This window comes from Pristiophorus japonicus, chromosome 12 (assembly GCF_044704955.1).
Source record: "Pristiophorus japonicus isolate sPriJap1 chromosome 12, sPriJap1.hap1, whole genome shotgun sequence".
Classification (NCBI taxonomy): Eukaryota; Metazoa; Chordata; class Chondrichthyes; family Pristiophoridae; genus Pristiophorus; species Pristiophorus japonicus.
In genome coordinates, this window is record NC_091988.1 from 186,402,455 (window position 1) to 186,425,910 (window position 23,456).

General features: G+C 46.4%; 1 protein-coding gene across 1 annotated transcript in view; it reads left to right on the forward strand.

Annotated features, from left to right (window-relative positions):
- Nucleotides 1-23,456, forward strand: part of lama5 (laminin, alpha 5) — a 360,316-nt gene that overhangs the window by 149,622 nt on the left and 187,238 nt on the right. The window contains exons 7-14 of the mRNA XM_070896270.1: nt 6,481-6,596; nt 10,701-10,819; nt 11,861-11,951; nt 12,058-12,192; nt 13,752-13,811; nt 16,443-16,583; nt 19,991-20,128; nt 21,625-21,759. Of these exons, the coding sequence (XP_070752371.1) occupies nt 6,481-6,596; nt 10,701-10,819; nt 11,861-11,951; nt 12,058-12,192; nt 13,752-13,811; nt 16,443-16,583; nt 19,991-20,128; nt 21,625-21,759 (935 nt within the window). The remainder of the gene's footprint in view (nt 1-6,480; nt 6,597-10,700; nt 10,820-11,860; nt 11,952-12,057; nt 12,193-13,751; nt 13,812-16,442; nt 16,584-19,990; nt 20,129-21,624; nt 21,760-23,456) is intronic.

Genomic DNA, 23,456 nt, shown 5'->3' on the forward strand with positions numbered 1-23,456 from the left:
TCGCAGCTCACACTGCCACCTAACTTAGTGTCATCCGCAAATTTGGAGATACTACATTTAATCCCCTCGTCTAAATCATTAATGTACAGTGTAAACAGCTGGGGCCCCAGCACAGAACCTTGCGGTACCCCACTAGTCACTGCCTGCCATTCTGAAAAGTGTCCATTTACTCCTACTCTTTGCTTCCTGTCTGACAACCAGTTCTCAATCCATGTCAGCACACTACCCCCAATCCCATGTGCTTTAACTTTGCACATTAATCTCTTGTGTGGAACCTTGTCGAAAGCCTTCTGAAAGTCCAAATATACCACATCAAATGGTTCTCCCTTGTCCACTCTACTGGAAACATCCTCAAAAAATTCCAGAAGATTTGTCAAGCATGATTTCCCTTTCACAAATCCATGCTGACTTGGACCTATCATGTCACCTCTTTCCAAATGCGCTGCTATGACATCCTTAATAATTGATTCCATCATTTTACCCACTACTGAGGTCAGGCTGACCCTGTTATAATTCCCTGTTTTCTCTCCCTCCTTTTTTAAAAAGTGGGGTTACATTGGCTACCCTCCACTCGATAGGAACTGATCCAGAGTCAATGGAATGTTGGAAAATGACTGTCAATGCATCCGCTATTTCCAAGGCCACCTCCTTAAGTACTCTGGGATGCAGTCCATCAGGCCCTGGAGATTTATCGGCCTTCAATCCCATCAATTTCCCCAACACAATTTCCCGACTAATAAGGATTTCCCTCAGTTCCTCCTCCTTACTAGACCCTCTGACCCTTCTTATATCCAGAATGTTGTTAGTGTCCTCCTTAGTGAATACCGAATCAAAGTACTTGTTCAATTGGTCCGCCATTTCTTTGTTCCCCGTCATGACTTCCCCTGATTCTGACTGCAGGGGACCTATATTTGTCTTTACTAACCTTTTTCTCTTTACATATCTATAGAAACTTTTGCAATCCGTCTTAATGTTCCCTGCAAGCTTCCTCTCGTACTCTATTTTCCCTGCCCTAATCAAACCCTTTGTCCTCCTCTGCTGAGTTCTAAATTTCTCCCAGTCTCCGGGTTCGCTGCTATTTCTGGCCAATTTGTATGCCACTTCCTTGGCTTTAATACTATCCCTGATTTCCCTTGATAGCCACGGTTGAGCCACCTTCGCTTTTTTATTTTTATGCCAGACAGGAATGTACAATTGTTGTAGTTCATCCATGCGGTCTCTAAATGTCTGCCATTGCCCATCCACAGTCAACCCCTCAAGTATCATTCGCCAATCAATCCTAGTCAATTCACGCCTCATACCTTCAAAGTTACCCTTCTTTAAGTTCTGGACCATGGTCTCTGAATTAACTGTTTCATTCTCCATCCTAATGCAGAATTCCACCATATTATGGTCACTCTTCCCCAAGGGGCCTCGCACAACGAGATTGTTAATTAATCCTCTCTCATTACATAACACCCAGTCTAAGATGGCCTCTCCCCTAGTTGGTTCCTCGACATATTGGTCTAGAAAACCATCCCTTATGCACTCCAGGAAATCCTCTTCCACCGTATTGCTTCCAGTTTGGTTAGCCCAATCTATGTGCATATTAAAGTCACCCATTATAACTGCTGCACCCTTATTACATGCACCCATAATTTCCTGTTTAATGCCCTCCCCAACATCACTACTACTGTTTGGAGGTCTGTACACAACTCCCACTAACGTTTTATGCCCTTTGGTGTTCTGCAGCTCTACCCATATAGATTCCACATCATTCAAGCTAATGTCATTCCTAATTATTGTATTAATCTCCTCTTTAACCAGCAATGCTACCCCACCTCCTTTTCCTTTTATTCTATCCTTCCTGAATGTTGAATACCCTTGGATGTTGAGTTCCCAGCCCTGATCATCCTGGAGCCACGTCTCCGTAATCCCAATCACATCATATTTGTTAACATCTATTTGCACAGTTAATTCATCCACCTTATTACGGATACTCCTTGCATTAAGACACAAAGCCTTCAGGCTTGTTTTTTTAACACCCTTTGTCCTTTTAGAATTTTGTTGTACAGTGGCCCTTTTTGTTCTTTGTCTTGCGTTTCTCTGCCCTCCACTTTTTTTCATCTCCTTTCTGTTTTTTACTTTTATCTCCTTTTTGTTTCCCTCTGTCTCCCTCCATTGGTTCCATCCCCCTGCCATATTAGTTTAACTCCTCCCCAACAGTACTAGCAAACAATCCCCCTAGGCCATTGGTTCCGGTCCTGCCCAGGTGCAGACCGTCCGGTTTTACTGGTCCCACCTCCCCCAGAACCGGTTCCAATGCCCCAGGAATTTGAATCCCTCCCTGCTGCACCACTGCTCAAGCCCCATATTCATCTGTGCTATCCTGCGATTCCTACTCTGACTAGCACATGGTACTGGTAGCAATCCCGAGATTACTACTTTTAAGGTCCTACTTTTTAATTTACCTCCTAGCTCCTTAAATTAGTTTCGTAGGACCTCATCCCTTTTTTTACCTATGTCGTTGGTACCAATGTGCACCACAACAACTGGCTGTTCTCCCTCCCTTTTTAGAATGTCCTGCACCCGCTCCGAGACATCCTTGACCCTTGCACCAGGGAGGCAACATACTATCCTGGAGTCTCGGTTGCGGCCGCAGAAATGCCTATCTATTCCCCTAACAATTGAATCCCCTATCACTATCGCTCTCCCACTCTTTTTCCTGCCCTCCTGTGTAACAGAGCCAGCCACGGTGCCATGAACTTGGCTGCTGCTGCCCTCCCCTGATGAGTCATCTCCCTCAACAGTACTCAAAGCAGTGTATCTGTTTTGCAGGGGGATGACCACAGGGGACCCCTGCACTACCTTCCTTGCACTGCTCTTCCTGCTGGTCTTCCATTCCCTATCTAGCTGTGGACCCTTCTCTTGTGGTATGACCAACTCGCTACACGTGCTACTCACGTCATTCTCAGCATCGTGGATGCTCCAGAGTGAATCCACTCTCAGCTCCAACTCCGCAACGCGGACCGTCAGGAGCTGGAGGTGGATACACTCCCTGCACACGTAGTCGTCAGGGACACTGGAGTCGTTCCTGAGTTCCCACATGGTACAGGAGGAGCATAACACGCGACCGAGCTCTTCTGCCATGACTTAACCTTTAGATAGAAACATAGAAACGTAGAAAATAGGTGCAGGAGTAGGCCATTCGGCCCTTCTAGCCTGCACCGCCAACAATAGGCAACAATAATGTTAAAGTTTACTCACTGTTAAAGTGAAGAAAGAAAAACTACTCGCCAATCACCAGCCAATCACTTACCCCTTTGGCTGTGACGTCACCTTTCTGTTTCTTTTTATTTCTTTTTTGCCTTCTCCCTGTAGCTGCACAAGCTGGGCCTTTATAGGCCTTCGACCCTGGACTCGCGCCTCACTAACTGCCGCTGCCTCTCGCTGCCGCTGGGCCTTTTATAGGCCTCCGACCCCGGACTCGCGCCTCACTAACTGCCGCTGCCTCTCGCTGCCGCTGGGCCTTTTATAGGCCTCCGACCCCGGACTCGCGCCTCACTAACTGCCGCCGCCTCTCGCTGCCGCTGGGCCTTTTATAGGCCTCTGACCCCGGACTCGCGCCTCACTAACTGCGGTATAGCTGGAGTTTAATAAACTGAAGTCATGCAGCTTACCAGCAACGAGTATTGTGTTAGCTTTCTGTTTGTCCAGTGAGGACCACCTTGCCAGTTGGGACATTGGCTCAGCAACTGAGTTGGAAGAATCGCTGCCTCAGTGATGGGCCTCGCTCTCCAAGTTGGCTGATCAATCATCAGCAGTGTCACGCACTCCTGCACACCGCCGGGCTCGGGTATTGCCGCAGAGGGTTGACTTGGCTACAATTCTCCCTTTCCAGGTGCCTCATTTTGGAGCCGGTTCATTCCCAAAGGGACCCTGTTTATCTCCCAACCCCCCACTCCCCTCAGTACATCAACAAAGGGAATAGTCACTAGTTGGTCATTGGACAGTTGGCAAGTGCGGGTTTAAGCTCTTGCTAAGTGGATCCCAGGAACTCCTCGCAAGCAGCATTGTGAGAAACACAATCAATTATACCACTTGTGACTGGATTGCCACCGTGCTCCTGACTCACAAATGGGCAGAAGAGAATCCATGGGCCCTGGATCCTAATGAAGCGCCTCCCTTTGGCACCTCGCGTCTCTCACCAGCAGTCAGCTACACTTTGAAAATCCCTTTGGGCTAGAAATTCAGTAGGTTAGCGCCTCCCCTTAGCGCCTGGGGTGGGGGGTAACGCTAACGGGGTGCTATGGGGCTAGCGACCGCTCGCCGCAAATGCAGCAACGCCCGCGAACTTCAGTGCCGGCTTAGCGCTGGTGCTAACTCGTACCACCTGGGCCTCTAGCGCCTCGCAGATCGTAATGTCATAAAGTGCGCATCGCCCTGTTACTGCCCCGGATGTAAATTTGACTCGCGCTCCCTGCTGTATCCCTTCATGCCCAACAACGGCAGCCAGAGGAATAGAAAAACAGAATTTTTTTTAATGGTGAGAAACTTTTAAATGTTGGTGTTCAGAGAGATTTGGGTGTCCTTGAGCAAGAAACACAGAAAGCTAGCATGTAGGTACAGCAAGCAATAAGGAAGGCAAATGGCATGTTGGCCTTTATTGCAAGGGGGTTGGAGTATAAGAGTAAGGAAGTCTTGCTCCAATTGTACAGGGCCTTGGTGAGACCACACCTGGAGTACAGTGCACAGTTTTGGTCTCCTTATCTAAGGAAGGATTTAATTGCTTTGGAGGTGGTGCAACAAAGGTTCACTCGATTGATTCCTGGGATGAGAGGGTTGTGTTATGATGAGAGATTGTATAGAATGGGCGTATACTCTCCTGGAGTCTAGAAGAATGAGAGGTGACCTCATTGAAACATACAAGATTCTGAAGGGGATTGACAGGGTAGATGCTGAGAGGTTGTTTCCCCTGGCTGGAGAATCTAGAACTAGGGGGCATAGTCTCAGGATAAGGGGTCGGTCTTTTCAGGCAGAGATGAGGGGGAATTTCTTCATTCAGAGGGTTGTGAATCTTTGGAATTCTCTGCCCCAGAGGGCTGTGGATGCTGAGTCTCTGAATATATTCAAGACTGAGATAGATAGATTTTTGGAGTCTCGGAGAATCAAGGAATATGGAGATGGGGTGGGAAAGTGGAGTTGAGGTCGATGATCAGCCATGATCTTATTGAATGGCGGAGCAGGCCCGAGGGGCCGTGGGGCCTGCTCCAACTCCTATTTCGTATGTCTTATATTCTTAGGAGGCGTTGTGAACTCGGCAGGCCACTTGTGGAGCAGTAATTAAAGGGAATGATTTTCAGCTACCGCAGCTTTTATTATTTGCACCAGTCTGGTGCCTACGTAAAGTTTTTCGTGACTTTGTGAGAGTGTTTGGGGCTGTAATAGCAGTCGCGCAGGTCGCCTTGCAAAATAGAACTGCCGACAACTAACTTGTGCGGCATCACTGGCCCTTCCCTTTAAGCGAGGGAAACAGCCTCTGATGCCGTTACCAATGCGTTCGACATTTTTGGCACTCAGCCGCTACCTCCCCACTCTCGGGCTTTAGCGCCCTAAGAGAAGTGACTAGCGCTTGACTTAGTGCTCCACTTCCCTCTTGGAGCGCTAGAGCTGAATATTGCTGGAGGAGAGACTGATTAGTGCTTGCCGCTACTTTTTCAACCTTTCAAAATTTAGTGCCCTAGTTTCTAGCCCCTAATGTTTTTGCTTTCACTACATCACCTGGCAAATTATTCCAACCATTTATGGGGTCACAGTCTCAAAATAAAGGGTTGGCCATTTAGGACTGAGATGAGGAGAAATTTCTTCACTCCGAGGGTGGTGAATCTTTGGAATATTCTATTGGATATTGAGTATATTCAAGACAGAGGTCGATTACATTTTTGGGAACGAAGAGAATTCAAGGATATGGGTATAGTGCGGGAAGGTGGAGTTGAGGTCAAAGATCAGACATGATCTTGTTGAGTGGCGGAGCTGGCTCGAAGGGCCAAATGGCCTACTCCTGCTCCTATTATGTTCCTATGCTCCTGTGATGTTGCTCAATTTGCCACTATCACTTAGCAACTGACTTTACAGTGAGGGAGGAAGGAATTCCGTGTGCCTTCTTAACATCCTTCAGATAACGCTACCTTCTTTCGGTGGAGACAGGTGAACACAAAAGATTCCATGGCACTATTCAAAGAATAGTGGATTAACCCATGCCACAACAATCACTGTACTATGGAATTCATTTGATATGAAGCACTTTGGGTCATTACTGAGATGTGTAATAAAGTGTTGTATAAATACAGGTTCCTTCTTATTGCTAACATTTTGATTTTGTCTTGTTGCCCAGTAACTAATGTGCCATATTCAGCACCTCACAATAATTAACAGTGAACGAGACTCAGCAGTTTATTGGTGTGTAAGTAACACTAAATCATTTATATCTCATATTCCCAGACTTCAGTGTGATTGTCAGCACAACACCTGTGGAGGGTCCTGCGATCGGTGTTGCTCCGGATACAATCAGCTACCGTGGAAACCAGCTACAATAGACAGTGCAAATGAATGTGAACGTAGGTACTTTAACTGAATTTTACTATCCCAAAAACTGTGTATTTAAAAACACTGAATGTCACCTCACCTCTTGGGAATGTTTTTGTATAATTCCATGGAAGAGAAGGGATCATTCATTGTCACTGGTCTGATGTCCAGTCTCCACAAGGGATAAAACACACCACCAACTGGGTCGGAGGTGATTGATTTAACTTCCAGTTTACTTGTAGAGCCCATTTCCAAATCCACCCCCCTTGACTCAACGTGTGTACAGATCGGTTTCATGCATACATTTTGTTTAAATTTAAATTTTTTTTTTCAAAACCCATGTTCTCTTTATATTGCGAGGATTGTTGCTTTCTAAGCTGTCTGTGGCTGTAGCTCTTTCCTGCCATCATTGCTTCGCTAAGCCACATCCAACCACTTGGAGTCTACTTCCTTGTCCTGTTTCTAGGTGGGCACTGTTGTTAGTGAGGTCACTCATAGTTCAGAGCTTTTCAGTGTTGTTGACTACTTTGCTTTCATTTGGGAGCATTTATCTCAAACTACCTGTTCCGAGTGTCTGATAAAGAGGCCTCTTTGTGCTTGTGTTTATTCGGTGCAAATAAAGAAGCGGATATACACAGCCATGTGAAAGCAATGGACTTGCTTTATTTATCCTCGTGTTTTAATTGCCCGCTCACTTGTTTTTTTCTTGAGATTCATTAACTTACCAGTAAAGTCAGCAGATATTCAAGTAACTAGCTCGAGTGAGCATTAACTTGCAAAGCCAATAGGTATTATTAGTGAAAGGATTAGTTATTAATAGTTTGTCAGTTAAACAGAATGATTGCTAAGGCATCACCATTAAGTTACTTTAGTTAAAATCAACTAAAGAAAATGTAAAAATTGCACATACAAATAATACCCTTTAAAATCCAGTGCATTGGTTTTCCTTTATGCTGATCCCAAGGGCTTGTACATCAGCCCAATGTTTTGCCAATCAGTGTACCATATCCAGTATGATTGATTTCAGCCTATGATGTTTTACCATGTATTACATTGTCATACTTCATAATGGAGAGAGGTACGGTTCACATTTTTCTCAATAACCTGTGAAAATCCTGGACTGTGCAGGACCGTTCCCAAATAACACCCAAACAAATAGGTGCTAACGACCTTTGCTCCTGAATAACACTGCACACAAACTTCCTCTGCAGCTTTTCACGTGTTGATACTTGACACTACCTGAAGAGGTTGCGGCCAGTGAGCAGTCATGTCGGAGACCTCTGCGCTCCAACCTCCTGAAATAGCACCAGCTGCAGTCCAGGGGCATCGTAATCTGAGGAAGGACGTTCTTGCTATTGGGGGAGCGCAGCGAAGGTTCGCCAGACTGATTCCCGGGATGGCAGGACTGACATATGAGGAGAGACTGGATCGAATGGGCCTGTATTCACTGGAGTTTAGAAGGATGAGAGGGGACCTCATAGAAATATATAAAATTCTGATGGGACTGGACAGGTTAGATGCAGGAAGAATGTTCCCGATGTTGGGGAAATCCAGAACCAGGGGACATAGTCGAAGGATAAAGGGTAAGCCATCTAGGACTGAGATGAGCAGAAACTTCTTCACTCAGAGAGTTGTTAACCTGTGGAATTCCCTACCGCAGAGAGTTGTTGTTGCCAGTTCATTGGATATATTCAAGAGGGAGTTAGATGTGGCCCTTACGGCTAAAGGGATCACGGGGTATGGAGAGAATGCAGGAAAGGGGTACTGAGGTGAATGATCAGCCATGATCTTATTGAATGGTGGTGCAGGCTCTAAGGGCCGAATGGCCTAATCCTGCACCTATTTTCTATGATTCTATGTTTCTACACAACACCCAGAAATACCTTTTTGGTGCTGACTCAAGGCCCAGGCTGGTATTAGCAATAAGAATATAAGAAATAGGAGCAGGAGTAGGCTATACGGCCCCTCGAACCTGCTCCGCCATTCAATAAGATCATGGCTGATCATCAACCTCAACTCCACTTTCCCGCCCGATCCCCATCTCCCTTGATTCCCCTAGACGCCAAAAATCTATCCATCTCAGCCTTGAATATATTCAGAGACTCCGCATCCAGAACCCACTGGGGTAGAGAATTCCAAAGATTCACAATCCTCTGAGTGAAGAAATTCCCCCTCATCTCTGTCTTAGATAGTCTACCCCTTATCCTGAGACTATGCCCCCTAGTTCTAGACAATCCTGCCAGGGGAAACAACCTCTCGGCATCTACCCTGTCAATCCCCTTCAGAATCATGTATGTTTCAATGAGATCACCTCTCATTCCTCTAAACATCAGAGATTATAGGCCCATTCGACTCAATCTCTCAAAGGTCTTCATTTTTTGGCCTCTTTACAGCGAAATTTTTCCATGCTAACTGGAATGAAAAGAGAAGCCTCACAGTCAATCTAGCTCCCTCCTGCTCTTCCTCACCCACACTAATCCCCGTCCACCATCTATACTTGCCACGATGGTACCACCTTCTTGCCAGGTTCCTCCAAGTTGCACTGTAGGGGCATCCGGCTGCTTGGGATGTTGCTGCCATTCCAGCCATGGCACAGCAACATGCACTCATTCTCGGGGGACGGGGCCTTTAAGTGAACCAAAGGACCACTAAAGTGTAACTTTTGGCACATGTGCATTCATTAAAAAACTTACCATTCTTCATCCGATGGTGTCCAGATAATAATTCAACCCCCTTATTTTAAAAAAAAGTCTCTCCCATGGAATGTCAACTATCACTGTCCCTTTAATGGTATTGGTGCGTTTAGGGCCCGGGATGTGCCCATATTTCCTTTATTTCCCGCACCCAGTGGGGCGCTCCCGTATTAGATCTGGCAGGAGGTTTGGGCTTTGTGGCCATGCTCCGTGCAGAGTCCACTTCTAATGTTCACGGTGCTCCCAGTCAGCGCTTGGAGAGGATGATCGGCCGTATAATGATCTATTTTTTAAGTTGTTAGATATGAACTGGTTTTGGTCAAGGTGAAGTTTGAGCTAGGTACCCATCCTGCCTCTTTCCTTTACATTGTAACTTGTAGCGGTGTAAGTGACAGTAGATGGAGGTCAGAATCTGGCCATTGAACTGCCAACTTAAAATCTAAAAGAGCAGTTTGGCTAAGATTTTTCAAGACAAAGTTTGGGTCTTCAAGTAGGTACAAGTCTCGGTACGTTTACACCATCTGAATGATTCAAATTGAGTCTTTACCGTTTAGTGGATCTCACTTAGTTTTCTTCAGGCTTTCTCCCATCTGCCACTTTGGGCTCAATTAATAATTGTAAAAGTTGATTTCCTAGCAAATCGAATTTTTGTCTTTTTGGGGGAGGGGTGAGAATTTGCAGGATTGTTCCAGGTTACTTTTGTGAGAGGACTTTACTGTAGCTGTGTTGGTATTGGTGAGACCTAAAACCGCTGTAATGAGTGAACTGCACTCATTGTGATAAAGTGCAACATCCCCACTGACACCTGGGAGTCCCTGGCCAAAGACCGCCCTAAGTGGAGGAAGAGCATCCGGGAGGGCGCTGAACACCTCGAGTCTCATCGCCGAGAGCATGCAGAAAACAAGCACAGGCAGCAGAAAGAGCGTGCGGCAAACCAGTCCCACCCACCCTTTCCCTCAACGACTGTCTGTCCCACCTGTGACAGGGACTGTGGTTCTCATATTGGACTGTTCAGCCACCTAAGGACTCAATTTTAGAGTGGAAACAAGTCTTCCTCGATTCTGAAGGACTGCCTATGATAATGATGATGCACTCACCGCTGGGGTCGATTTTCACCTTCATCACCAGGGTGCTAAATTGGTGGAGTGGATCGCTTGCCTTTTATATAACCCACGTGATTTTCATTCTACTGATTTCAAAGGAATGAAAATCAGACGGGTTTTTATTAAGGGTGGGCAATCCATTCTGCCAGATTAACACCACAGCGATTAATACACAAATATATTATGTCCTTTTTCATTGTATGCAATGAATAAGGATTTTTTTTAAACCTGTGAGTCATGCAGTTGTGTAATGCAGCTTTTCAGGTGCAAGGATGTTGGACTTTCTGTAGGATACAGCCTGAGTTAATAAATCACTCATCTTTTAATATTCATCCCATAGCCTGCAATTGTAATGGCCATGCATTTGAATGTGTGTATGACCCTTTGGTCGAGCAACGTAAAGGAAGCTTGAATCGCCATGGCCAATTTGAAGGAGGTGGCGTCTGTATTAATTGTCAGGTAAGAACCTGCACCTTATACAGCCTGTACGTGTGATTGATTCTATTTTTACAAATAAGTTTGCAGTTTAACTTCTAACCACAGATGGTTCAAGTCATTTAACATTTTGTTAAGGTGAGTTTTTTCATTCCCTTTTGACATCAAATAAACACAAACGCTGTACTATTAAAAGGGACAGTGTCCCAATCATAACTAGGGAAGGCACACGAGAGAGGTTGAAAATTTGAACTCTGGCAAAGTTCAAAGTGGCACGATAGCTCAGTATGTTGGGGGAATATGGTGCAATGCCATAGTAACGGGACATAGCAGTTCCCAATCCCAGATTCACTGCTGCCGGCAGTCATGCATGGAGGTCTAGTGCCGTCCTACAAGAGCAAAAAGAACAGACTGCTCAGACACACCTCTTGCTTATCCACATAGAACAGCATTCACAGAGGCCTGGAAGGGACTGGCTGCAGGATACGTACGACCCAGGAAAACCAGTGCTCGGCAGAGAAATCGGCAATTGGCCAACTTCACAGTTCAAGATAAATTGAGAGGTAGCTGGCCAACACTTGTTGCATCAGCTCACTATATGTAAAATGACAACTTGCATAAGGCCCAAGAAGGACTAAACTCTGAGCATGAATTAGCATCTTTCTCTTGGAGGGTCGTAAATCTGTGGAATTCTCTGCCCCAGAGAGCTGTGGAGGTTGGGTCTGAATATATTTAAGGTGGAGATAGACAGATTTTTGAGCGATAGGTGAGTGAAGGGTTATGGGGAGCGGGCAGGGAAGTGGAGCTGAGTCCATGATCAGATCAGCCATGATCTTATTGAATGGTGGAGTAGGCTCGAGGGGCCAAATGGCCTACTCCTGCTCCTATTTCTTATCTTCTTGTTCTTATCTTCCAAGAGTGGCAGCAAAATTAGAGAACAAAACCCCCCCAAAACGTTCCCTTTGACAGTCATTTTGTGTAGCGTTCTGTTGGCTTGGGTTTGGAGTTAAATGCGCACACAGTAAAATTTTAATTGTTAAATTATTTCTCCGTTTCCTCTTCAAGCACAACTCTGCCGGGGTCAACTGCGATCATTGTGTGCACGGGTATTATCGGGCGCCCAATGTGCCAGCCGATTCTGTGGACTCTTGCATCCGTAAGTTTTATTAATGATTCATTTATTTATAATATTTTTGAGGGGCTGGGGGAGGATGGGATGGTGGAAAGCAGCACCTGAACTGATGTGTGCAATGTTGTTCCAGCTTGTAATTGCAATTCCGAGTTCACAGAAGATGCCTGTGAGGATGTGACGGGCCGTTGTTATTGTAAGTACAATTACGCTGGTGAAAACTGTGACCGCTGTGCGGATGGATACCACGACTTCCCCAACTGTTACCGTGAGTATCACCAATACAGGACTTGCTGTTTTTACGGCATGGACTGGTTGGGCCGAATGCGCTGTTTCTGGGCCGTATATCCTGTGTGATCCTATGTATGTTTTCTATTAAAGGCAGCGTTTTAAGGTGGAGCATTTTAAGGTGGAGCTAAATGAATGCAATGTGGTGGCTGGGGGGGTTCACAGCAGCATTTTCAGGAGTCCACACCGGGTGGAGCCGCACTTGGCTCATGGTGCAGATGTATATAAAGGGTCTTTAGTCCGCTGTACAGTGTTTATACACCGTTTGGTTCGGCCCAGCTCAGTTTGGACTTCTGATTTCCACTCTGTGTTTTTCCGGGTTTTACAGTGAGAAGGCCTCTTAATGCCCCTTCTGCAAGACAGGATGTCCTCTGGTAGAGAAAAAGAACTTGCATTTAATTAGCTCCTTTCACCACCTCAAGATCCCACTAATAGCCGTAAGATAATGATCTGGTAATCTGGTTTTCATAGTGTTGGTTGAGGAATGAATGCCAAGAAAACTCGCCTGCTCTTACGATCTTTTATGTCCATCTGAAAGTGCAGATAGGGCGGCGGTTTAACATCTCCTCCGAAAGACGGCACAGTACAGCGCTCCCTCAGTGCTGCACTGAAGTGTCAGCCTCTGGATTGAGGCACGAGCCCCATGACCTTCTGACTCACAAGTAAGACTGCTACCACTGAGCAAAGGCCGACGCCCGAGGGCAGGAAACCCCTTCTAGAGCCGGGCTTTCATCTCCTGCCTCTTAGCCCAAATACCAGCGGCGGCACTCGTTGTTGCGTTTACCCCTTTTGGTTCTGGAGCCAGACCAGCTGAATGCGACTTTGCATAAAATGAACTTGTGCAGACAATGGGGGAGAAATTCGTCCGCGTCTCTGTTGGTGCGGTGTCCCGGGCGGAGCAGTACGTCTTGTGCCGGCAAATGGTTTGCGTCTGCCACCGCAAAATCCATCAGCTGGGCCCGGGGTTTGGAGCGGAGCGCGAATGGAGGCATTGCACACCTGCATTAAAACAGTGACTACACTTTAAAAAGTACTTCATTGGCTGTAAAACGCTTTGGGACATCCTGAAGTTGTGAAAGGCTCTTTATGAATTCACATTTTTTTTAATGCATGTTCAGACTGGTTTAAAATTAAAATAGCTGTCAATTATTTTATATATTTTTACCAGGCACCCATCCCAGCCAGGAATTCAGGCAGGGTGACCTGTCCTTGAACCTCAGCAAAGAGCAATTTGTAAGCAGGTTTTAGAAAGAACACAAAAAGAACGACCTTTTGTTTACTGAAATGTTTTTATCCTCTCTGCCCGGAGGATAGACTTTAGATCTCTGGTTACCAACCAAACGCCAAGTTGAAAAATGGGTCTTTTGTTAAAGAAAAGACTTTTAATAAGTTTAGGATAAAAGATTTGTCAAAAACTGATCTGTCCTGTAGTTTAATTTAAACAGATGATGTGTTTTAGACTGTATTTTGATCAGCGGATGACTGATTTGTTGATTAAATTATTGAGCATTCCACTGACCTTGTGTGTTTGTTCAACAGTTTTGCCAGTAGATCCCACGCAATCCACAGGGGCTCTGATTCACGTAGGAAAAATAATAAGTAAGTCACTGGCCTTTTAAGCTGTAAAAATGGTCTCTTGTGTACTTTGTTTCGATTTCCGTACAATATTGCAGCCTTAATTATGTTTGATCACTCGGTGATGAGAAGGTGAATGGAACGATTACAAAGTAGTAAGGAAGACTTGGATCAGAAGAATAGTGAGGGCTTTCTCTCCACTTCTACCCCAAGCTGAATTGTCTCCTCTTGGGCAGCTGCAGAGAGATGGGAGTGAATTAAGTCCTCGCCATTTTAATCATGACCCAGTACTGCTTGTGTGAGGATGTATATACAGTGTGGGTTTTAGGGAAGAGAATGGGAATTCAGATATTGCTCTACAGCCACCTGAAGCTGTGTGAGTGGGGGAAAGTAGTAAATCCTGCCGATTCTTTAGCACTAGACATGGTCGACATTTCTTTTTTTATTCATTCGTGGGATGTGGGCATCACTGGCAAGGCCAGCATTTATTGTCCATCCCAGGAGATCACATGGCTCCGGTTGGGGTGGAGTGCAGAATATTTCAGTGTAAGGGGTGTCGCAGTTGTGTGGGACGGACTGTTTGGACTGGGTGCTCTTTACCTTTCTGCCATTGTTCATTGTTCATAGGTTTATATGTAACCTTCAGGGCTGCTGACTGAGGGCCGTGCGGCTCTTTGTCGGCCGGTGCGGACACGATGGGCCAAAATGGCCACCTTCTGCACTGTAAATTTCTATGTTTCTTCTATGTTTCTAATTGCCCTTGAGACGGTGGTGGTGAGCCGCCGCCTTGAACCGCTGCAGTCCGTGTGCCGAAGGTACTCCCATCGTGACAGTTCCTTGTAGCGGTTTGATACAACTTGCTAGTCCATTTCAGAGGGCAGTTAAGAGTCAGCCACATTGCTGTGCCTCACTAAATGCAACAGTACAGATTGTTTGACTTCCTAGTGCTGTAACCTCTGTACCCGGTGAGCAGAAATAAATGAATCACCGACATTTTTTAGTATTAAGCAGGGAGTGGCATCCTAACCGATCCCTAAAATATAATTCTTGTTTTCTGTAACACTTTATTAGCTGATCGAGTAATAGATCAGCAATACCCAATGATTTACAGTTACTCAATAAGTCATGTTCTGCTTTTATGATGTGTGAGCTGGAATTTTATTGGTGTTTTGGGCATCGTATTGCACAATTCTATCTGTTTATAATTAGGAGTTCATGGAGAAATAGTTGAGAACGATTGGTTTATAGTAACTGAGTAAATCAAATTGTGCTTTTGTTATATGGGATTGTGGGACTTTCCAGGAGTTTTACCAGTTTGGGAACAGTATTCCATAATGCTATCCATTTTTCCATGCAAGCTGCAAATCAAGTGGACTTTTTTTCCCCCTACAATTTTTTCCTCTCTTCTCCTGACTCTTCACAGGCATTGGCAATAGCTGAGCCAGGCAGACATTCTCCATGTGTGGGTTAGACACTGAGTATCAGTGGTCCAATCAGCACTGGTGGTCATCACAACAGAATCCAAACCGGTCCTCACCAAAATGTGTTCGCAAACTTGCACTTCACAGCACGGTTCACTGAGCAGTGATCAGGAGCAGCAACCCTCGCTGATTTTGTCTCGCGAACCCAGGAGTGCTGAGGCCATTTGAAGACACCAATTGTTTCTGTGACTGAAATTGAGTAACTTGGCTCAGAATGGGAATTGAATCTGGGACGTGACCTGGTGGAGGTCTTTCAGATAATGATAAGATAGGGAATTCAGAAGAAATATGTTTACCCAAAGAGTGGTAAGAATGTGGAGCTCACTACCACAGGGAGTGGTTGAAGCGAATAGTATAGGTGCATTTAAGGGGCGGTTAGATAAGCATATGAGGGAAGAGGGAATAGAGGGTTATCCTGATAGGGTTAGATGAGGAAAGACGGGAGGAGGCTCGAGTGGAGCATAAACGCTGGCATGGACTGGTTGGGCCGAATGGCCTGTTTCTGTGCTGCCTATTCTATGTAAAGAGTTTGAAAGGGTAAACGTAGAGAAGATGTTTCCACCTGTGGGTGAGACCAGAACTAGCGGTTTTAAATATAAGGTAATCAATCATAAATCCAATGGGGAATTCAGGAGAAATTTATTTACCCAGAGAGTGGTGAGAATGTGGAACTTGCTACCACAGGGAGCAAATAGCATAGATGCCTTTAAGGGGAGGCTAGATAAGCACATGAGGGAGAAAGGAATGGAAGGATATCTTGGTGGGGTGAGATGGAGAAGGGTGGGAGAAGGCTCCTGTGGCGCATAAGCACCAGCACGGACCTGTTGGGCCGAATGGCCTGTTTCTGTGCTGTAAATACTATGTAACTATGTAGCTTTTTGCCTGTATGGCTCAGTATTACACTGAGCAGTACCTTTACTTACTGAGGGAGCTCATTTTATTTTAAAGGAATATTTTCGAAAGGGCAATATTTCATTCCAACTTTACTGTTAACTTGTTGTAATGGCAGATAATTGAAAATTAGACAGTGTGTGTGTGAATGTGTAACACTGTGCATACAATTAGCCACTCACCAATGACTCAACAATGGTTTTGCAAAGAGGAGTGAGATGGGGATGTTCAGATTCTGTTCGCTGAACACACAGCAGTACTGCTATGTTTCTCTTTGTCTTAGACTGTGACTGCAGTGCCGCGGGAACCCAGAACAACGACTGCCAGCCAGACCTGCAAACAGGACGCTGCAGCTGCAAGCCAAACTTCACCGGCCGCTTCTGTAATCAGTGCATGCCACGCCACTTCGGGGCAAACTGCCAGCGTAAGTTATCCCTGGGCTCAAAACAGGGTTCCATCCCACACAGTGCTGCAGCTTAACTGTTCTGTCCCACTCTCTCCACTGGCGAAGTCGATCCAAAGTGGGAAATAATGTAGGAGAACCTTCCATGCCAATAAAATCAAACAAAGTCCCACCCTCAAATTTACAACTTGCATTTATATAGCGCCTTTAACATAGTAAAACAGTACATAGAAACATACATAGAAAGTAGGTGCAAGAGTAGGCCATTTGGCCCTTCGAGCCTGCACCACCATTCAATATGATCATGGCTGATCATGCAACTTTAGTACCCCATTCCTGCTTTCTCTCTATACCCCTTGATCCCTTTAGCCGTAAGGGCTACATCTAACTCCCTTTTGAATATATCTAACGAACTGGCTTTAACAACTTTCTGTGGTAGAGAATTCCACAGGTTCATAATTCTCTGAGTGAAGAGGTTTCTCCTCATCTTGGTCCTAAGTGGCTTACCTCTTATCCTTAGACTGTGACCCCTGGTTCTGGACTTCCCCAACATTGGGAACATTCTTCCTGCATCTAACCTATCCAATCCCATCAGAATTGTATATGTTCCTATGAGATCCTCGCTCATTCTTCTAAATTCCAGTGAATATAAGCCTAGTCGATCCAGTCTTTCTTTATATGTCAGTCCTGCCATCCCAGGAATCAGTCTGGTGAACCTTCGCTGCACTCCCTCAATAGCAAGAATATCCTTCCTCAGATTAGGAGACCAAAACTGCACACAATACTCAAGGTGTGGTCTCACCAAGGCCCTGTACAACTGCAGTAAGACCTCCCTGCTCCTATATTCAAATCCCCTCGCTATGAAGGCCAGCATGCCATTTGCCTTCTTTACTGCCTGCTGTACCTGCATGCCTACCTTCAATGACTGATGTACCATGAAACCCAGGTCTTGTTGCACCTCTCCTTTTACTAATCTGTCACCATTCAGATAATCTGCCTTCCTGTTTTTGCAACCAAAGTGGATAACCTCACATTTATCCACATTATAATGCATCTGCCATGCATTTGCCCATTCACCTAACCACTCCAAGTCACTCTGCAGCCTCATAGCATCCTCCTCACAGCTTACACTGCCACCCAGCTCAGTGTCATCTGCAAACTTGGAGATATTACATTCAATTCCATCGTCTAAATCATTAATGTACAATGTAAACAGCTGGGGCCCCAGCACAGAACCTTGCGGTACCCCTCTCGTCACTGCCTGCTATTCTGAAAAGTACCCATTTACTCCTACTCTTTGCTTCCTGTCTGACAACCAGTTCTCAATCCACGTCAGCACACTACCCCCAATCCCATGTGCTTTAACTTTGCACATTAATCTCTTGTGTGGGACCTTGTCAAAAGCTTTCTGAAAGTCCAAATATACCACATCAACTGGTTCTCCCTCGTCCACTCGACTGGAAACATCCTCAAAAAATTCCAGAAGATTTGTCAAGCATGATTTCCCTTTCACAAATCCATGCTGACTTGGACCTATCATGTCACCTCTTTCCAAATGCGCTGTAATGACATCCTTAATAATTGATTCCATCATTTTACCCACTACCGATGTCAGACTGACCGGTCTATAATTCCCTGTTTTCTCTCTCCCTCCTTTTTTAAAAAGTGGGGTTACATTGGCTACCCTCCACTCCATTGGAACTGATCCAGAGTCAATGGAATGTTGGAAAATGACTGTCAATGTATCCACTATTTCCAAGGCCACCTCCTTAAGTACTCTGGGATGCAGTCCATCAGGCCCCTGGGGATTTATCGGCCTTCAATCCCATCAATTTCCCCAACATAATTTCCCGACTAATAAGGATTTCCCTCAGTTCCTCCTTCTTACTAGATCCTCTGACCCCTTTTATATCCGGAAGGTTGTTTGTGTCCTCCATAGTGAATTCCGAACCAAAGTACTTGTTCAATTGGTCTGCCATTTCTTTGTTCCCTGTTATGACTTCCCCTGATTCTGACTGCAGGGGACCTACGTTTGTCTTTACTAACCTTTTTCTCTTTACATATCTATAGAAGCTTTTGCAGTCCCTCTTAATGTTCCCTGCAAGCTTCCTTTCGTACTCTATTTTCTCTGCCCTAATCAAACCCTTTGTCCTCCTCTGCTGAGTTCTAAATTTCTCCCAGTCCCTGGGTTCGCTGCTATTTCTGGCCAATTTGTATGCCACTTCCTTGGCTTTAATACTATCCCTAATTTCTCTTGAGCCATCGTTGAGCCACCTTCCCTTTTTTATTTTTACGCCAGACAGGAATGTACAATTGTTGTAGTTCATCCATGCGGTCTCTAAATGTCTGCCATTGCCCATCCACAGTCAACCCCTTAAGTATCATTCGCAAATCTATCCTAGCCAATTCACGCCTCATACCTTCAAAGTTACCCTTCTTTAAGTTCTGGACCATGGTCTCTGAATGAACTGTTTCATTCTCCATCCTAATGCAGAATTCCACCATATTGGTCTAGAAAACCATCCCTTATGCACTCCAGGAAATCCTCCTCCACCGTATTGCTTCCAGTTTGGTTAGCCCAATCTACATGCATATTAAAGTCACCCATGATAACTGCTGCACCTTTATTGCATGCACCCCTAGTTTCCTGTTTGATGCCCTCCCCAACATCACTACTACTGTTTGGAGGTCTGTACACAACTCCCACTGACGTTTTTTGCCTTTTGGTGTTCTGCAGCTCTCTTGTTACACAAGACCCAGTCTAGAATGGCCTGCTCTCTAGTTGGTTCCTCGACATATTGGTCTAGAATACCATCCCTTATACACTCCAGGAAATCCTCCTCCATAGTATTGCTGCCAGTTTGGTACAAGATCCCAAGAGTATTATCAAACAACATTTGACACTGAGCCATGTAAGGAGATATTAGGACAGATGACCAAAAGCTTGGTCAAAGAAGTAGGTTTTTAAGGAGCGTCTTAAAGGAGGAAAGAGAGATTGAGGGACTTACAGAGGGAATTCCAGACCTTAGGGCTTAGGCAGCTGAAGGCACAGTTACCAGTGGTGGAGCGATGAAAATTGGGATGTGTAAGAGGCCAGAATTGGAGGATTGTAGAGAGATCGGAGGGTTGTAGGGCTGGAGGAGATTAGGGAGAGGCGAGACATTTGAAAACAAGGATGAGCATTTTAAATCATGGCTCTTTCCAACATGTCTGGAGATCACTCCACTCCTGTGAAATGTACTGTCTAGTTGCCTGGCTGATAAACAGCTAAATGGTCACCGGGAGAATAGTTTGGTGAATGGGTTATCCATGTGGGAACGGACCCAATATTTTCAAGCTATTATCATTTGGGTTTTATAGTCTACTTTGGTGTGTGACTGTTAAATTAGCCCATGCTGTCTGTAAATATCTTCATTGTATGATTGTAGCGTGTCGCTGTTCGGGACCAGGCGTTGCCGACGGGAGTTGTAATGAAGAGACTGGACAATGTTTTTGTCGACAAGGCTTTGAAGGTTTCTACTGTGACCAGTGTGCCCCCGGCTACTTCAACTACCCACTCTGCCAACGTGAGTTCGTGCTTTGGTTTCCAACTTGTACAGACAGAAGAATATAGGAAATACATTGAAATAAATCTTCCATCATTCGAGCTTTAGAATTTATCTTCAAAGATGTGAATGCTGAATGTTACTTTAAACCTTTGTTTGGAGTACTGACCATAAGCAAAGCTAAAAATATACATTACCATCAGCAAAAGAATCTATAAGAAAATTGCCATTTTCAACCTGTCAAGAGCATCCAGTGGAAAATTATGTGGACCAATTGTTAAATATTTTCAGAACAAAATTAATAATTGTGAGTGCTTTTCCTTTTTACTAAACAGAGGTTATATGTATAGTTAACTAGCTTTAAATGAAAATTTACCAAAATAATTTATATTTATAAAGTGTCTTTCGGGCCCTGACGGTGTCGCAAAGCTTACCTTGTGTTGTTTTGTTAATCCCAATCCAAAACCAGAACTCTGAACAATGCTCTGCTCATCAGGTTGAAGTTGAGCATCACTGACAGCAGGAACTCTGGTAAACTTCAAACCATCTATGGAGCTTTACCATGTCACCAGCACCCGAAGATGGCCAGAATCCTATTTGCTCAGTTCATACTGAATGGCAGCATAGTGGTTATGTTATTGGACTAGTAATCCTGAGGCCTGGATGAATGATTCTGGAGACATGAGTTCAAATCCCACCACGGCAGCTGGGGAATTTAAATTCAGTTAATTAAATAAATCTGTACTAAAAAGCTTGTGTCAGTAATGGTGACCATGAAACTACCGGATTATCGTAAAAAGTCATCTGATTTGCTAATGTCCTATCGGGAAGGAAATCTGCCATCCTTACCTGGTCTGGCCTAGATGTAACTCCAGACCCACAGCAATGTGGCTGACTCTTAACTTCCCCTCTGAAATAGCCTAGCAAGCCACTCAGCTGTCAAGAAGACGGCTCACCATGACCTTCTCGAGGGAAATTAGGGATGGGTAATAAATGCTGCCTTTGCTCACGACGCTCACAAGCTGTTTAACCGTACTGGCGAACTATGTCAGTTTCCTGATGTGTTGCTCAATCTCTCCCCTCCTGCTGTGTACTTGCAGTATTTTAGAACTTTAGCTTTCTGGCTGCTAGATTTGCCCAGATAACAACAGTCACTGTACTTCAAAGTAAATCATTATGTGTGAAGCACTTTCAGACTTTCCCGAGACATGTCGCAGTAAAATGTTAGATAAATACATGTCTTTCCCTTTTTTTTAAAGTCTGTTTCCTTATCTCATTAACACTTATTTATTTAGAAAGCTCAGTTGCACCAACTCGGTTTAAAGTTACTGCTGTAGAAGGCTGTGGGCCTAAAACTGACTGCTGACAGTGTGAAGTACAGTCCCTGCTCTACTTCATTCCCAGGTTACCAACTCCAGCTGGAAAATGGATAAAACACAGAGCGCTGGAGGTCAGCTCCCAACAAAAGATTTTTAAAGTGTAACTGATTTCAATTTTTTTTCTCCATCTTCTTGCAGTGTGTAGCTGCAGCATTGCCGGCAGCTTACCCGAGGTTTGCGATCACTCAGGCCGTTGTCTGTGCAAGGCGGAGTTTGATGGAGCTCGCTGTGACCAGTGTGCTGTTGGCTTCCATTCCTACCCACGTTGCCACGGTTAGGACTCGACACTCCTCATACAGATGATTTTGGCAAAGTGTTACATCGACCAAAAACAATGGCCCCGATTGTTTATGGAGAGGGGGGGACAGGGGGACTTGTAGTGGCTGGGAAACCAGGAAATATGGGGAACATGGGGGTTCACCTGAATTTAACGGCTGGTCATCATTTAATTGCATTTTTCCATTTCCTGGATGGCTGTCGGGCGGGAAGGCCTGTGGTGCAAGGCCGCAGCTGGGGAGCGGAGCGGAGGGAGGGAGAGATTCCGGGGCGGGGTGTGGGGGAATCTGAGGTTGGCCTAAAGATCAGTGTGCCCTGTAATTTTTTGGGCTGCGTGGCCTCTTTAAAGGCCCGTTCAAAAGTCCATGCAGGTGCGCTTCCTTCAATTTAATAGCTGGCTCAGCAACTACGCAGGACCAACATTGCTCGAGATCGCGGGGGATGGGTTGGCGCGAAGGGCAGTGGGGGCAGGGTGGATCGAGGTGGTGGGGGAGGGTGGATCGAGGTGGTCGGGGAGGGTGGATAGAGGTGGTTGGGGGAGGGTGGATCGAGGAGCTGGGGGAGGGTGGATCGAGGAGCTGGGGGAGGGTGGATCGAGGTGGTCGGGGAGGGTGGATCGAGGTGGTCGGGGAGGGTGGATCGAGGTGGTCGGGGAGGGTGGATAGAGGTGGTCGGGGAGGGTGGATCGAGGTGGTCGGGGAGGGTGGATCGAGGTGGTCGGGGAGGGTGGATCGAGGTGGTCGGGGAGGGTGGATCGAGGTGGTCGGGGAGGGTGGATCGAGGTGGTCGGGGAGGGTGGATCGAGGTGGTCGGGGAGGGTGGATCGAGGAGCTGGGGGAGGGTGGATCGAGGTGGTCGGGGAGGGTGGATCGAGGAGCTGGGGGAGGATGGATCGAGGTGGTCGGGGAGGGTGGATCGAGGAGCTGGGGGAGGGTGGATCGAGGAGCTGGGGGAGGGTGGATCGAGGTGGTCGGGGAGGGTGGATCGAGGAGCTGGGGGAGGGTGGATCGAGGTGGTCGGGGAGGGTGGATCGAGGAGCTGGGGGAGGATGGATCGAGGTGGTCGGGGAGGGTGGATCGAGGAGCTGGGGGAGGGTGGATCGAGGAGCTGGGGGAGGATGGATCGAGGTGGTCGGGGAGGGTGGATCGAGGTGGTCGGGGAGGGTGGATCGAGGTGGTCAGGGAGGGTGGATCGAGGAGCTGGGGGAGGATGGATCGAGGTGGTCGGGGAGGGTGGATCGAGGAGCTGGGGGAGGGTGGATCGAGGTGGTCGGGGAGGGTAGATCGAGGTGGTCGGGGAGGGTGGATCGAGGAGCTGGGGGAGGGTGGATCGAGGTGGTCGGGGAGGGTGGATCGAGGTGGTCGGGGAGGGTGGATCGAGGTGGTCGGGGAGGGTGGATAGAGGTGGTCGGGGAGGGTGGATCGAGGTGGTCGGGGAGGGTGGATCGAGGTGGTCGGGGAGGGTGGATCGAGGTGGTCGGGGAGGGTGGATCGAGGTGGTCGGGGAGGGTGGATCGAGGAGCTGGGGGAGGATGGATCGAGGTGGTCGGGGAGGGTGGATCGAGGAGCTGGGGGAGGGTGGATCAAGGAGCTGGGGGAGGGTGGATCGAGGTGGTCGGGGAGGGTGGATCGAGGAGCTGAGGGAGGGTGGATCGAGGTGGTCGGGGAGGGTGGATCGAGGAGCTGGGGGAGGAT